The sequence below is a fragment of the Etheostoma spectabile genome, unplaced genomic scaffold, assembly GCF_008692095.1.
Source record: "Etheostoma spectabile isolate EspeVRDwgs_2016 unplaced genomic scaffold, UIUC_Espe_1.0 scaffold00018291, whole genome shotgun sequence".
Taxonomy (NCBI): Eukaryota; Metazoa; Chordata; class Actinopteri; order Perciformes; family Percidae; genus Etheostoma; species Etheostoma spectabile.
The window spans coordinates 5089-21738 of NW_022604193.1; the positions used below are offsets into that span (position 1 = coordinate 5089).

The following is a 16650-nucleotide window of genomic DNA, read 5'->3' on the forward strand; positions in this document are numbered from 1 at the left end:
AAAGTGATAAACACAGATTTTTGACCTGAAATATTGAATATTATGGAGGTGTAACAAAATGTGTGTGAGAAACTGGGAATCCTTCAACTAATATACGCACGGTGGAACAGGCAATGAGAATACACCACAGTGATGAATGCTTAGAATCTAGTATGAAGACATAATAATGAATGCAATAATAAATAGATTAACATTTTAAGCAACAGGCCAGTGTATGTTTTTTGCTGATGTTTAATAAGTGTAACTTGTCTGTTTTGTTCCTCTAAAGCACCTGCTTCCTAATGGGACCATAAAACAGCTGAAGCGCAGTTTGAAAAAACAAGACTGATAGCCACCCTTGTTATGCTGGTAAATACAATGTGTTTAATGTTACTTTGGACCTTAAGTTGAGCCCAATTTGTGTCACTGCATATTTAGGTTTTATCTTGCTGTATATTGGAAAGTATGCCGTACCTTGTTTCCAATAGAAATGAAGTGTTCGATAGCAAGTATATAACTAATACAACAAGATAACCATTCCTTTTGTCTTTTGCCAGCTCTGCTTTGCCTTAACTCTTTGTGCAGTGTTTTGGGTGAGTAATATATAGTTTTTAAAGCCAGTGCCAGTCTTAACTTTTTTAGTGCACTGTCTAGTGTTGTTCTAATAGTGTTGTCCACTATTAGAATAACCAGTTTGTGTTTTCTTCTACAGTGGCATAAAAAAGGGCTGGCTATCATCTTCTGTATTCTGCAGTTTTTGGCAATGACGTGGTAAGTGTAACCGGCAATCTCTTTGCTGTAGCACAGTTGGCAATTAATTTACTCATCATCACTCACACCTACTCCCATGAAGCCATCTTTCGTGATAAAGAACTTTTGCACCAGCCTTGCATCAAATGTCTGTGAGCTGAGTTGATCACACTGCTGTTGCTTTAATGGCCCTGACACACCGATGGCTGACCTTCGGCAGAAAAGGCAGTCAGACTGACTCCGAGAGTTGGTCAAAAAAGTGCCTCGGAACACACCAAAGCAATGCAGACTGCCGACGGCCGCTGATTGGACAAACATGTCATGTGGGTCTGGTTTTTCCGGAAATTCACAGCCAGATTGTCATGGCGTCTTGTTCAGAATACCACCTTATATTTGACTAAAATTGCTCACTTAAACGTGTTTCTTAAAACATTTTAAGCGCGAAATACAGGCCATTCAGTCGCTGGATCTGTCTTCATTTCAGATCAACAAAGGTCAGTTTAAAAGATTTTTGTCCAATTTTGAGACTCTAGTCACGCTCATTCTGCTAGTTATTTCCGGGTTAGCACTTCACCAATCAGATTGGTCAGTTGAGTCCAACTGCCGGCAGGGCCTGCCTTCCGACCAAACAATGTCAGTTTTGGCCAAAATGAAGGCTGACGGCTCCTCACACTAAACAGACTCGGGTCACTGACCTCGCCAGACTTTCCGACGGCTGATTATCGGGTCAGTGTGTCAGGGCCTTCAGCGGACTTACTGCTATTGGCACGTGTACGGCTAAAGCTATAAATGGTTAAACTTCAACAATTTCTTATTGTTTTGGAGCAACATAGCTTCAGTGTAGTTCAAGATTTTTTCAAAGCATACATATCCCATGTAATTGTCATGTAGTAGTAATAATTAGATGCACATATAAGGTAATATGACCTGCGACATCTGCTTGACATTTACTGTACCTGTTGAGTGATGTTGTAAAGACTGGTACAGGTACTGTAGGATGCCAGGCATTATGGTACAGTAGGTCAGTATATTTTCGGCCCGTAGAGGAAGAAGCATGCCAGGATCAATGTAGACTTACATGGAGACGTTGAGACAGACAGGTGTTAGTGCCTGTGTTGTTTACACATAACACAAAGTTGCTGCCAGCTATCTCTAGGGTCATTACTACTGTACTAATAAAATCACAGGTAAATGGTCCAATGAGAAAACATGGCACCCATCCCGGAGTCCTTAATTAGTTTTATACTTGTCTTTAAATGTGTCAAATAAAAAACCTAAACCATTTTAATGTCCCTCACTCACATGCGACACACATCTACACACTCGCACAGTGCGTTTTTACCATTTAGACGGGAACGCGACGGTGGAGCGTTATAAGATTTTCACTCTGGAGGGTGGTTTCAGTTATTTGAGCCGTTGCCGTCTAAACAAAAGGCACTTCTGATAAAAAATAATTTTAGGTTTTCACCCGCTAGCGTATTCGTGTAAACAGAGCCTAATTGTCATTTATGAAGAAAAAGTTCCAATCTCTATTTTCTTACTTCTCAAAATTTGAGGGTTTGCTGCTTTATGTCAAATATCTTTGGGTTTTATGCAGTTGGTCGGACAAACAGACATTATCTTTGGTTCTGGGAAATTGGAACGGGATTTCCTTACCCTTTTCTGGTTTTCGTAATATATTATAACTAATACCATATACACTCACCGGCCACTTTATTAGGTACCCCATGCTAGTAACGGGTTGGACCCCCTTTTGCCTTCAGAACTGCCTCAATTCTTCGTGGCATAGATTCAACAAGGTGCTGGAAGCATTCCTCAGGGAGTTTGGTCCATATTGACATGATGACATCACACAGTTGCCGCAGATTTGTCGGCTGCACATCCATGATGCGAATCTCCCGTTCCACCACATCCCAAAGATGCTCTATTGGATTGAGATCTGGTGACTGTGGAGGCCATTTGAGTACAGCGAACTCATTGTCATGTTCAAGAAACCAGTCTGTGATGATTCCAGCTTTATGACATGGCGCATTATCCTGCTGAAAGTAGCCATCAGAAGTTGGGTACATTATGGTCATAAAGGGATGGACATGGTCAGCAACAATACTCAGGTAGGCTGTGGCGTTGCAACGATGCTCAATTGGTACCAAGGGGCCCAAAGAGTGCCAAGAAAATATTCCCCACACCATGACACCACCCCACCAGCCTGAACCGTTGATACAAGGCAGGATGGATCCATGCTTTCATGTTGTAGACGCCAAATTCTGACCCTACCATCCGACTGTCGCAGCAGAAATCGAGACTCATCAGACCAGGCAACGTTTTTCCAATCTTCTATTGTCCAATTTCGATGAGCTTGTGCAAATTGTAGTCTCAGTTTCCTGTTCTTAGCTGAAAGGAGTGACACCCGATGTGGTCTTCTGCTGCTGTAGCCCATCTGCCTCAAAGTTCGACGTACTGTGCGTTCAGAGATGCTCTTCTGCCCACCTTGGTTGTAACGGGTGGTTATTTGAGTCACTGTTGCCCTTCTATCAGCTCGAACCAGTCTGGCCATTCTCCTCTGACCTCTGGCATCAACAAGGCATTTCCGCCCACAGAACTGCCGCTCACTGGATGTTTTTTCTTTTTCGGACCATTCTCTGTAAACCCTAGAGATGGTTGTGCGTGAAAATCCCAGAAGATTAGCAGTTTCTGAAATACTCAGACCAGCCCTTCTGGCACCAACAATCATGCCACGTTCAAAGTCACTCAAATCACCTTTCTTCCCCATACTGATGCTCGGTTTGAACTGCAGGAGATTCTCTTGACCATGTCTACATGCCTAAATGCACTGAGTTGCCGCCATGTGATTGGCTGCTTAGAAATTAAGTGTTAACGAGCAGTTGGACAGGTGTACCTAATAAAGTGGCCGGTGAGTGTATATACACTCACCGGCCACTTTATTAGGTACCCCATGCTAGTAACGGGTTGGACCCCCTTTTGCCTTCAGAACTGCCTCAATTCTTCGTGGCATAAATTCAACAAGGTGCTGGAAGCATTCCTCAGGGAGTTTGGTCCATATTGACATGATGGCATCACACAGTTGCCGCAGATTTTGTCGGCTGCACATCCATGATGCGAATCTCCGTTCCACCACATCCCAAAGATGCTCTATTGGTTGAGATCTGGTGACTGTGGAGGCCATTTGAGTACAGCCAACTCATTGTCATGTTCAAGAAACCAGTCTGTGATGATTCCAGCTTTATGACATGGCGCATTATCCTGCTGAAAGTAGCCATCAGAAGTTGGGTACATTATGGTCATAAAGGGATGGACATGGTCAGCAACAATACTCAGGTAGGCTGTGGCGTTGCAACGATGCTCAATTGGTACCAAGGGGCCCAAAGAGTGCCAAGAAAATATTCCCCACACCATGACACCACCACCACCAGCCTGAACCGTTGATACAGGCAGGATGGATCCATGCTTTCATGTTGTAGACGCCAAATTCTGACCCTACCATCCGACTGTCGCAGCAGAAATCGAGACTCATCAGACCAGCAACGTTTTTCCAATCTTCTATTGTCCATTTCGATGAGCTTGTGCAAATTGTAGTCTCAGTTTCCTGTTCTTAGCTGAAAGGAGTGGCACCCGATGTGGTCTTCTGCTGCTGTAGCCCATCTGCCTCAAAGTTGGACGTACTGTGCGTTCAGAGATGCTCTTCTGCCCACCTTGGTTGTAACGGGTGGTTATTTGAGTCACTGTTGCCCTTCTATCAGCTCGAACCAGTCTGGCCATTCTCCTCTGACCTCCGGCATCAACAAGGCATTTCCGCCCACAGAACTGCCGCTCACTGGATGTTTTTTCTTTTTCGGACCATTCTCTGTAAACCCTAGAGATGGTTGTGCGTGAAAATCCCAGTAGATTAGCAGTTTCTGAAATACTCAGACCAGCCCTTCTGGCACCAACAATCATGCCACGTTCAAAGTCACTCAAATCACCTTTCTTCCCCATACTGATGCTCGGTTTGAACTGCAGGAGATTCTCTTGACCATGTCTACATGCCTAAATGCACTGAGTTGCCGCCATGTGATTGGCTGCTTAGAAATTAAGTGTTAACGAGCAGTTGGACAGGTGTACCTAATAAAGTGGCCGGTGAGTGTATATATATATATATATATATATATATATATATATATATATATATATATATATATATATATATATATATATATATATAATGACTAAACCATTGATTAAATGTGAAAATATTAGACTCAGTCAATAATAGTTAGTTGCAGCTCCTGGTGTTCATACTAGTTTTAAGTCCGTCTTAAATGTGTCTTTTCAAAAGAGTACATATAGTAATAAGGTCAGTGGGGTTAAGTTCCACCATAGTAGTGAATAAAAAGACCTTTGAGTGATGCGCATGGGCATGTCATCACTTGTATGTTCATTAATTTGAACATATTTGCACAGAAGTAACAAAAGATGTTTAGTGTGTGAATGGGCATGGAACCCCCCAGCAACTCAGGAGGAAGAGAATGGACAATTTCACTGCATCACTGAGCAGGACTGTGTCAGCCTCATAACTAGGCTGCTTTTGCACCTACATGTTGTACATTCACTTCCACTCTGCCTGCGTTCTCCGAGGCATCACCATGGTAACCACAAGTCACACATCTCAAGCTCATTCTTAACAGACTGGGGGGCATAGTGCACTCCCACGCAGGCACTCAGACGTCTGTGTGAAGGTGGTTCTGTAGTAATACGTCGCCACTGATCCACACACGGATTGGGGCAAAGTCCACGCCTCAGGCTGAGTTCAGTGAAGTAACCGTATGACACTGAAGCACTACTGACTGGCACAAGTGATATAGAGTATGGCAGGCAGTGGGAAGTTAATACCAACAGCACTGATAGCTTAACATTAAACTCTAACTTGTTCAGTTTACCTATTTAGTTTAGACATTCATGAGAACATTTAATTAAATAAGTTGGCAGTCATGCTAGTCAATCATTTAACTGCTGTACCAGATTCCTCACATATAAATAAATATGTTAAGTGTCCAGGCCTTTTTTTGTGCTAAACTTTAGCTAAAATCCTTTCTAGTAAGGGGTATGGTGTTTTTGTTGTACTTGGTGTTTGGCTACCAATCTGTCTGGGGGGCGGTAGTGTTGTGCAAAGATTACAGTGTATCTAATTCATTCTCAATCATGTTTGGTTAATTCCTTTGCTGGGCGACATCAAAGACCCTTCAGATTCTGATTAAGGCTTGATGGAGCATTTAAATGCATATTTAGTTTTGGTGTGTTGCTCATCAGAAAGCCATTATTATGCTGCTAATAATACCCAAATCCACTTTAGGTCCTGCTTTTTCTGTGGTGTTTTTTATCCTTGTAATCTAAACTCTCTTAGACATCACATCATTACAACCTCATGACGTGCAGACAAGCATCTTTAAAACACACTGGAACTTTAAGTTTAAGCTAAGATCCTGGGGTTTCCAATGATACCAAATACATGTTGTAATTACAGGAAGATGTTTACTGTAATCTACAAGGCATCTTGGATTGTCTATGTAATTATGAAGGTTTTGAAATCCTATTTCACTAATGTGGCCGTACAGCATCGATAACAAAATCCAACTTTGAAGCCCTCCAACTGAAAACAAATATGAAACACACAGAATATCTTTCCTCAGCTTGTGTTTAGTTTGACATACTCAGTCTCTAAATATGTGCGTTTTTCTATTTAACTAGTATCTTCTTCTACAGTCAGTAATTTGTCATTCTTTTTCCGTTTTTAGGTATAGCATCTCTTACATTCCATTTGCCAGGTAAGACAACATGTGATGTGCATCTGTCCTTTATTTTTCATTCAGTTGTATGTGATGCTTACTGAATTAATTATATCTATAAGATTTACCATTTATATATCTTAACAATGCCCTGTCTACAAATGACACTATAGGGAAAATATTATGAGTGACCCTTCAATAAAAACATGTTTTCATTTACCTCCAAACACTGTTTGCCTCCACCATATGGCAGTAATCCCCCCTCTACGACTAGTGCAGGCACTTAGTGTCAAGCAAATGGCAGCTTGTTGTTTCACACTCTTCTGTGCTTTAGCCCTGTGAGCCTGCTTTATCCATAATATCTAGATTAAATCATTTCTTATGGAATAATGCTCTTTCAGCCAGATTTAGCAACATATTTCTCTCCCTATGTAGCTTTTATATTGCTTGTGATGAGATTATATTAAGCTCTATAGGGTTAAAGCACAATGCAACATTTTGATTTAGATCAAGACCCAAATAGGCTGCCCTGCATAAGAGACCAGGATAAAAAAAAAATATTATACATAATAGAAGTCCTCATTACTTACTTGCTTTGTCTTTTTGTAGATAATGTGATATTATATAGAGCCTAACAGCCTTGAAATCTTACAGCAATTGACTTTGTAATTTCTTCAAAGTACACCACAGTAAAGAATTTAATTGAAACAAAATACTCTTCTGTACTTGAATGTTCACTTCTCAAATTGTGCCATGTGGGGTACCACCTGAAGGCTTTTCCCAAGCCAAGCAGGGGGTATGATGTTGTTTTGTCGGTCCAGCTGTAAGCAGGGTTATGTCTCATTTGGGGAAGGGCCAGAGCCCCCATGCAGCCCCACCCACTAAGTGCCTCGTGTATTTGGGCAAACCTTATAATCCATCCTGACAGCTGAGAGACGTCCCATAACCATTCCGAGTTCCCCCTCCCCCAACCAAATGCTAACAACAATGCAAAGCTGGGACAAAGACATGTTCCTGTGCCACCCTTCTAAAATACCAAATTCCTACAGAGAAATGCAAATTGGACTGCAAGTTTTTGGGGCTGACTATTGAAATCCTGATGATTACTTTTTTTTTGTTACTCCTTTTATTATATTTTGTATTTTTTTGTCAACACATTATTATCCTCTCTCTTTAAGCTTCTTACTTTAATCCATTTTTCATTTAATTTAGATGTATCTCTTTATTTTTTGCCATGTTGTTACAGAGCAGCATATTTCGATCACAGACCTGTATCCCTCTGAGTTAAAAAGCATTAGACTGCAGTCTCCCAATTCTGGTCTTTGGTCACACAAACCGATACCTGGCATGCCACAAAACCATATGGCCAATGGTCTTGATCCTTTAATGTATTTTACCTTGTGGCCTATTTATAACTTCTCAAGCCAACCTGCTGCATGTGCACTTCCCACAGTGCTTTAAGGATAATGTTGCTCTGATATTTAATCAGAAATGGGGGGGAAAGTCCTTGCTCATTTATTCATGCAGTGTTTGGGGAAACAAAAATAGCATCAAGCCTCAAGTGATTACATAAAACAAATGTCAGGCTGTACTCGAGGAAGGATTCTGGTGTTGAATGTTTTTTGTCTACATCAGAGGGACTAACGGGAGCATTTGGAGGAGCAAGTCTCCTGTCTGTCCTCCGACCTCCCCTCCTCCCTCTCAGACTGCTTATGATCCCCCCTTCTCCTTTTAACCTTGACTGGTTTCACACCTCCTCCACCGAAATGTGATTGTGGCTAGAGGCGAAGTCTGCATAGCAACACACCGATGGCAAGAGAAAACCGTGTGAGGGGAAGCAGAGCAGGCAATGACGATCCCTGGTTACCATGGTGATCGCTCGTATTGCATCATCCCTCAACACAGAGTACCTGGAGAAAGAGAGCCCCCATCACTCTGAACATGTGGTGCTTCCCCGCCAAAACATGCTCACTTATTCATGACGAGCCCCACCCAAATTGGTGGTAGTGGATTTTTGTCACTTTTAATTTTGTATGCATGACAACATTTTGCGTACTTTTTTATTTTTTTTAGAACCACACTCAGGTAACATTCCCTCCCATTGTTTTTTCTTCTGTTTCTTGTCTTTTTTTCATTGGTTAAAATGCAGGCTGTTATTCAGACATTTTCTTTTGTCTTGTTTTACAGGGATGCTGTGATGAAATGCTTCACAACCTGTCTGAGTTAGGACTCCTTAATCCACAATTTGGGAAGACTGGTCCTAATATTGAAACTGTAAGGAACAGTGGCTCTGTAAAATATGCATCTTTTGTTGTTTATACAATATATCTCCAGATTTTACTATGGCTTGTTCAATACTGTGAATCCTCGCTTTTTAAGTCTAACTGAAGGTCTATAACTATAATCAGATTATATCACTTATCTTTTGCTTCTAAAGTGAAAGAAGTGCCTTTTAATATATTTAAAAGATTTTATACCAATTACTGTAAGTGCAGGGAAATTATTTTGACTTTGCTATAATTAACAACACAAGTGTCCTCATATGAATGAATAGGTTCGATGTCGACATTGACCAACCATACATGACAACCATATGCATTTAACAGTGTGAAATTCCATTTTCCATTTTTAAACGGTGTTCTGACTTCTTACAAGCATCATTAAAACAGTTGGCCTTTGCTCCTTCTGTCTGTGTGCGAGGCACTGATACATGAAGAGGCTCTCAGATGCTATTCCAGATAGATAGATAGATAGATAGATAGATAGATAGATAGATAGATAGATAGATAGATAGATAGATAGATAGAAAGAATTATCTTAGGCAAATGAGGCACTACTTCACTGATGATGCACTGGGATATATGATACCCACAGGTCTTTTGAGTTTATCCAGCTAAATATATTAAAAAGCAGCTCCTGTCTAGTCTGTTCATCTGTATGCGTGTTTGAACACACCTGCCCCCCCTTAGCTCAATAAATTACATTAAAATGACTTCTCCTCTTTAAATTTGATTTCCTGCCAGATGAAGCAGTGACCCCCGTTAGTTGCGCTTTTCTGAGCATTGTGATTTTGATGTGACCTAATAACCCAGAATAGCTTGCATTGAGTTCCCTATATTGCTTTGGCATGATGGCATAGCCTTTGAGGATGCGGTTGTCATGACAACCTCCCCTGGAAGATGCCTAACCTCAGCCTTCCCCCCATCTGTGGTGCAATGTTCACATTATCCTGAGGAAGTGTGCTGTTTTAATTTTATAGAATACCTTGGACCGGCAGTCAGTCATTGTTATAAAAAAATATATTTTAAAAACTGTATTATGCATCCTGTTTTCCTGTGTCTTAGCTGCAGGATTTGTTCAAGGTTTAATATGCCTCCACGTTTTCTTTCTGCTTGATGCGACTAAATAACAGGATTTCACTTCCTGTTGTGCAGCCCCCACAGCTTGATTAGACGCTTGTATAACGTGGTGGTGGATTAGCACGGATAAAATCTCCCCTCTATACTACTTGTTCAACTAACTTGGCAGACACCCAGCAAATCCTTGAGCAATTAATCTAAGGGATGAAATAATTCTGTTGAGTGAAGCTTGTTTTTGTGATCGGTTTTCTTTGCCTGCTATTTTTGGATTACGGCAAAGTTTAAGGATGGAGGGGAAGTACCCTGACCTCAGCAAGCAATCTGTTATTCTCCCAACTGTTTCCTTTTTTATTACATCTAATCCATTGTAAAGTCAGAGAGGAGAGGGATCCCACGCCACAACAACCACTTATTTAAAACAAGCCTGTGTTCCCCTTCGCCCTATTTCTCCAGCTCATCTTGAAAAAAATAATCTATAACTCTGTGCCTTTTTTGGGGGGGGGGGGATTATTCCAAGAGTGAGTCAGTGGACTGTTGGCCTAAATTGTGTTTTGGTTTTGTTGGAAAATGTTGAGCTACTGAAACACAGCTCTAGTCTGCATTGTGGAGAAATTCAAACAAAACATGTTTGAAATTATGAACTGCCATTGGCACAACGATGCACATTAAAATGTTATTTCCTGTCTTTAAAACAATTTTACTTCGTACAGTATAGTGGAAAAATATTTCCTTCACTTATACATCCTATTGATATAGACAGAGTAACTAAATAATAAATGGCAAACTGTAAACTCAACGTCCTCAGGCAATTTCAAATAAACAGTCTACAAATACGGATTTGGAAAGTATTGATTTCTTCTTACAACCTACACACTGAGGGGGAAAAATCACATTGAATCAATTGTGGAACTGTCTGCGTGGATGTGCAGATAACAGCAGAAAGGATGGAAACGATTAGCGTAGATTATTTGTATTTTTTTGTATAGACCGAATGGCTGAAAGAACAGATCGGTAAATTGATATTTCAGAATATAATGACTGACTGGAAGGACTGAGCTAATGACATGGTTTGTTAGTTCAAGGACAGAATTGGATTATTTTATATATACAGTATATGTAAGGTATAGTCCTACCTTGGACTACTTTAACTGAATAATATGAGATAGAGATGAATAATGCACATTTTGTGTGTTATAATGCAAACATGTTTACAGATTGTCTTACAATGAGTTTCAACGTTGAGGTACATTTTAGTAGAAAAGGATTTAAAATTATGTTTGTTTCTCCTAAATGTCTTATGAATTTGTCTATTTAAATTACAATTTCACTAACTAAGAATAGGTTAAAAAAATGTGTCACTTTTAATACCCTTGGTCACTTTTAGGTTACAAATAGATCCACTTACACCATAGTTCTTGATGTTATTCAAACTGATAATCTAAACAATGTGTGTTTCCAATGACTGTAAAACACCGGAGGCGCTGTAAGAAAAGATGAGGTGGATGTCGCTCATCGCTTCAGGAAGTTATTGGAAATTATGAAATGACATCAACACAGTTTTTTCCTGGCTTTGTTTGGTGCTTCTCCTGACCACGCCTTCCTGCCGACTCCATCATAAAGCACCCAGGCCGTGTGTGTGTGCGCACCAGTTGAACTCCAGTTAGTGTGGACAACAGGTGCACTACAGCCTCTCTCGTCCTCGCTGTCGGATAATGCCCGCAGAGCGCCTCTCATCGCTTTGCGCATGCAGGGCTTCCTCGTTTGCACTCTGAACATTTGCACGTTTTTGTATCCTGATCACTTCCAGCCACAAAAAATGCCTTTTCCGCCCATCAGCCCCATCAGCGGATCTCCTCTCCTGGCAGGGAACTATTCGGGAAAAAGAAAGCCAACGGAGTGCCTCCTCACAATGAGCTGACCAGCAAATCCGGCGGAGAGAAAGGGGGGTCCGAGAAGGAGAAGCAGTCATCTTCTTGGACATCGGCGAATTTAAGGAATTTGGGGCGAAAAGCCCAGCCAGAGAAAAGTAGAGGCTCAGCTCAGAAGGCGGGTGCCGGTCAGGAGACCCAGGGAAAGAGCTCCTGGCTGTCGGTACCCAAACCTCAGGACTTGTCGGAAGGAGTCAGGCGCTCCAGCTCCATGGACTCCGCCAGACACCTCCACGGCAAAGAGGAAGGGAAGAAGGAGATTCAGTTTACCCTCAGTCTCACCCCCTGAAGCCATCTTGTCATCCAAAAACGCAATCTAGAAAAGCAGATGATGGCAAAGCAGCAGAAGTGTTGCGCTTCCGCGGACTTTCGACACAGGCGAGTTTTCCATCAAAAAGGCGCACGGAGCGTCAAGGGCTGCGCTCCCACGCCAAAGTGGAAAGCGCCGAGCAGGACATTACAGCCATCGTTAAAATCTCTCTTTTGAATGACCAGTATAAGTACGACGATGTGGAGTATGAAGAAGAGGACGGAGATGTGGACGAGACGGTTGTGAGGAAATGTAAAGAGTGGCTCAAAGGGTCGAAAATGCCGCTGCTTTGGGAAAAGTCGACAAACTTTCAGCACTCCCGCACCTTAAAGGCTGCTGACGCCCTGACTTCATATTTCAATTTCTAAACAGCTGACTGACGTGATGAAGGACTCGTGAAAACCGTGCACCGATTGGCAATGTAGGCCTGCTGCAATGGCATCTCAAATCTGACTCCTTTAATTAAACGATTAGGGAATGAGGGAATAACATCCACTCCAGAGGAATCCCAATTTGTTTCTGGGTTTATGTACTAAAATAGATGTCACACAAAAGTGAAGAAAATTGAAGAAACATGAAAATAGTTGAGTAAATAGCAAATGAATAATAGGGGCATTTGACATCCTCTCGCCTCAACAAAAATAAGATGTTAAAGCTTAATTGCAGCCTGTGGCTCGGCCAACAGGGCTTCTTATGGCTTTCCGAGTGTAATGCCTATTCAATGTGTTCTTGAAGTTTGAACTGAATACCTTGATATTCTTGTCCTTTGCACATGGTTTTGTTTTCAGTGAGGCGCCTGTGGATTGGCAGAGGGGTTTGCGTAAAGGGACGCGAAACCGTTCCTTTGTGTGGAGAACAAAAGCTGTCAACAACAGGGTTTTTATGCGCCTGCTGCTCAAACCAAACGGGACTGTTTATTTTTCTCTAAGAGGGTTACTTTTGTAGGGATTTATCAGCGATTTACAGTATTTAATATTTACTAAATATTTGTGCTGTCAGACGTTTTCTCAGCTGATGATTTTATGCCATTTGAAGTAAGTTTTTTTTTTTAATCTTGCAAGTGTCACTGACCGTTTTAAATCTTTTCAACGCTGATTTTGTTGTGCCTTTTGAATGAGTCTGTTACATAATGCTGATTTGCAGTCACTTAGATTTCTTTCACAGTCTGCCAGTTCCCAGATTGTATTTTAAAGGATTTTTTTGTTGCCACTGTAGCTACCTGAGGCCATCCAGGCATTAGTGTCCTAAGCTTCTCAGATTTCCCTGTTAAGCAGGGCTGACCAGTGTACTGTGGGGCCCAGGTGCATGATCCCTTCAGGAAATTACCTCCAGTCTGCTTTACTTTTGTTATAACAAACAAACAATGTATGTAGCTACAGGAGATAATAGGTTGGCAACAAATATCTGGGAGTTAATATCACCCAAAGTGCCAGAACTATATGGTTTGCAGCAAAGGTATCCCAGTTTGAACTGACGTCTTAATCCTGACATTCCTATACTCATGTGGGACTCACTGAACTGTAAGAGCTATGTTAATGCTATAAGTAGTAATGAACCCTGTGTAGCCTACCCTGAGAGAGAAACAGCTGGCCAGGGACCAGTTGAGGGCTGCAAAACCAACCAGTATTTGACTGTTTTTAGCCAAAAATGAATACGATGAACAAGATTTAAGAGAAATTAGGCTATGAAGACACTATTCGCTTCTTTCTTGGTTTTTTCAGCTGCTTTATGTTTTATCGAATTGAACATTAGCCAGTCAAGTGGAACTTTGAAGGAAACTGCAATCCAGCCTTGGACCACATTAATCTTCATGCAGGGTCATACCATATAGGTGTGTTTGTGTGTACAGTGTGTTCCTTACAATAAGTTGAACTCTTTTCCATGTTCCCTGTAACTTTGTAACCACAGTTTTACACTGAGTGTGTTCCACTTTAAGCCACACACAAGACAGAGGCGTGCCAGCTTTAAGACATTAGAGTGTTGAAAAGCCCACACACCAACAACTGGTAAGCTATTTTTGAAAAATGATTTATAACCTCAGGTAACATTGTCATTTGATAGTATTTGGGAATTTGATACCAACATGTCAATATCTTTTCTTTAAAGCGTACCCTCATGGTGGATTGCTATGAGAGCTAAGTGCAAAAAACTTCTTCAAGCAAGCAATCTGCCCTCTATTTTGGAAAAAAAACCTGTCAGAAAGGTATTTTATATAACCCGTTCATCACCACTGAGAGTTTCATATATTATTCCGCTGTTATCCTGTTAATTTCCATCTTATTCAGGAATGACATACATAAAGTAATCAGGTGCCAAATACGTGTCCTGTATACATTGTTATTGTGGTACAGTACATGACATTCCAGATTTCATGTGAGTAGACAAACAAGCTGCCAGAATAAAGCATCATGTCTGTTCAGATGTTCCCATTCAGTGTCACAAAGGGGTTTTATTGTCGCATGTTGCGGACTGAGATCATGGCTGAGCCTGTGCACGTGTACCAAGACCCGTTCGGTTCTCCGTGGCTCCTGTGATGATAATATCTACTGGCTCGTGACTGAAAGTAATGTAATCCTCCTCTATTGTGTCATTTCAATTGTGGCCTTGTTTATGTGCCTCTCTCTGGTATTCACTGCTGCTGGTTTAGGCCTGAAGCCGAGCCATTCATGACTGTGCCTGTCCTGGAGGGTGAGAGAGAGTTGTATTAGTTTGTCTAAAGTAGCTTGAATAGGTTACTTGTATGACAGGAAAGTAGAATTTAAAAAAGAAGGAGTGGCAACAAGATGAGACAGTCGGCTTGGTACAACAAGTGGAAACACTTTTTCCAAACTGCCCTTCAAGGTCTTTCACATTGGAGTTGTTAACTCCTCACTTGGCTGTAGGTCTCTCTATTTTAATCCTCTGCCACACACAAACGGTTTCTGTTTACACCTGCAGCATTTAATTTCTTTATTTTAAATTTTTTTTCAATTTTACAGTTTTTCTCGATTGCCAAGACACATTACTTGAAACCTTCCCCAATTTCTCAAAATCTATTCACAAAACATCTGACTCTGCTGGCAAAATCAAACAATGCCTTCAGATTATACAATGCTAGTCAGTAACTAAATGCTACAGAGCCTTCATTAGATGTTATCTCAAAAATCTGGAACACGTGTGCAGATCATGTAGTTACAGAAAAAAAAAGTTTACATTATTTCACACAGTAACAACATTTTGCAATGAAAACAAAAAGTTTATCAAACTGGTACAGTGAATATCCTGTGCACTGCAAGTACAAAATATCAAATGTCTGCATATTAGCCCTTGTAGACCAAAACAGTAGTCCAACTGCAAAAGGCCAAAGAACAAAACGAAAAGCACATGACAGTACATTAAAAAATATTGTGAACCGCAAAATCAATCGGACTCTCTGCACTCGAACTGGCTTATGTTCTCTACAGTTGGTTTGATCCCTCTATAGTGTCATTTTGAGTTGTTTGGGTAAACAATGACAAATGTGTTGTAGTTGTATTAATACTTGCTGCCTGTGTTAATCATTTTGCAAAAGTGCATCACAGTGTAAAATGTGACTTAGTGTGTGAGAATGTGTTAACAGTTAGAGTTAAAAAAAAGAAAAGAAGAGAGAAATGGTTGCAGGCTTCTGTCCATTTCCCAGCAGCATCATGATCACTGTCGAGAGGATGTGGTACAGCAGTGTGGCTGCATTCTCCTCCTCTGATTTATAGTGGCAGGGTAGCACAGATGGATGCTGCCATGAGGCCATCGCCCGTCACTGACACACAGCACTGAGAGCAAAAGAACGGCAGGTCCCTTTGCTCTGCCAAGACAGTATTACTATGGCAACCAAACTGATAAACCCCGCGTTTCCAGCAGCTTTTGGGAAAAGACAAAGCAGACACTTCCTTCTGAACACACTCAGCCCATAAACTTAATGTGTCATTCAGTGGCAGCCTGTTGGAACGAGGCATTTCCCAGAACAGGGCGACCTCAGAGAGAAGACTTAGATCAAAGAGTACAGTCCCGCCATTAAAGCTAAAGCAATCTTCATTTAAGGTTATTAAAAGGGCCCAAGTAGCTCATGTTTTTCTGTATACTTAATCTGCTTTGGCATGCATGCTTTACCACCATAAGCCTTGCATTCTTTTAGTAACATGCTCCATATTATCCTTTTCATCTTATAGTTTGTCTTTATGCTCTGAAACAAGACAATTGCTAAGGATTAGTAGTGGAATCTGTCTCTAAAACCTCCATCTGCAACTCTGTTGGGTATCAGTCTTATCAGGATTACATAAGGACACTGTTGCCATTAATATGCTTAGGGCAGATCACAGCCTTACAAAATTGTTTTCTAGAGACAGGAAATACGGTGAGGGCTTTGGTAGGAGAGGAAGTGGGCATATTCCTCCTCCGTATCTTCAGCAAAGACACAGTGTCAGGCAGTTGTGTGGGTGGTTGCTGTGGGAGATGAGGGATTACCAAAAATGCATTATTTTTTTTTAAAATCTTCAGGCAGCTGACTGATTCACTCCCACAGCAGCTAA

At 41.2% G+C, this 16650-nt stretch overlaps 1 protein-coding gene and 1 pseudogene across 1 annotated transcript; both read left to right on the forward strand.

Annotated features, from left to right (window-relative positions):
• The first annotated feature begins 281 nt into the window (after positions 1-281).
• LOC116679978 (vesicle transport protein SFT2B-like) lies at positions 282-10701 on the forward strand. The gene is given in 6 exon segments (XM_032509394.1): positions 282-289; positions 291-348; positions 537-572; positions 692-750; positions 6519-6548; positions 8697-10701. Coding segments are annotated over 6 exon segments (231 nt in total). The 3' UTR covers positions 8737-10701.
• A 983-nt stretch (positions 10702-11684) lies between these two features.
• On the forward strand, positions 11685-12958 carry LOC116679977 (proline-rich protein 18-like; annotated as a pseudogene).
• The last annotated feature ends 3692 nt before the right edge of the window (positions 12959-16650 follow it).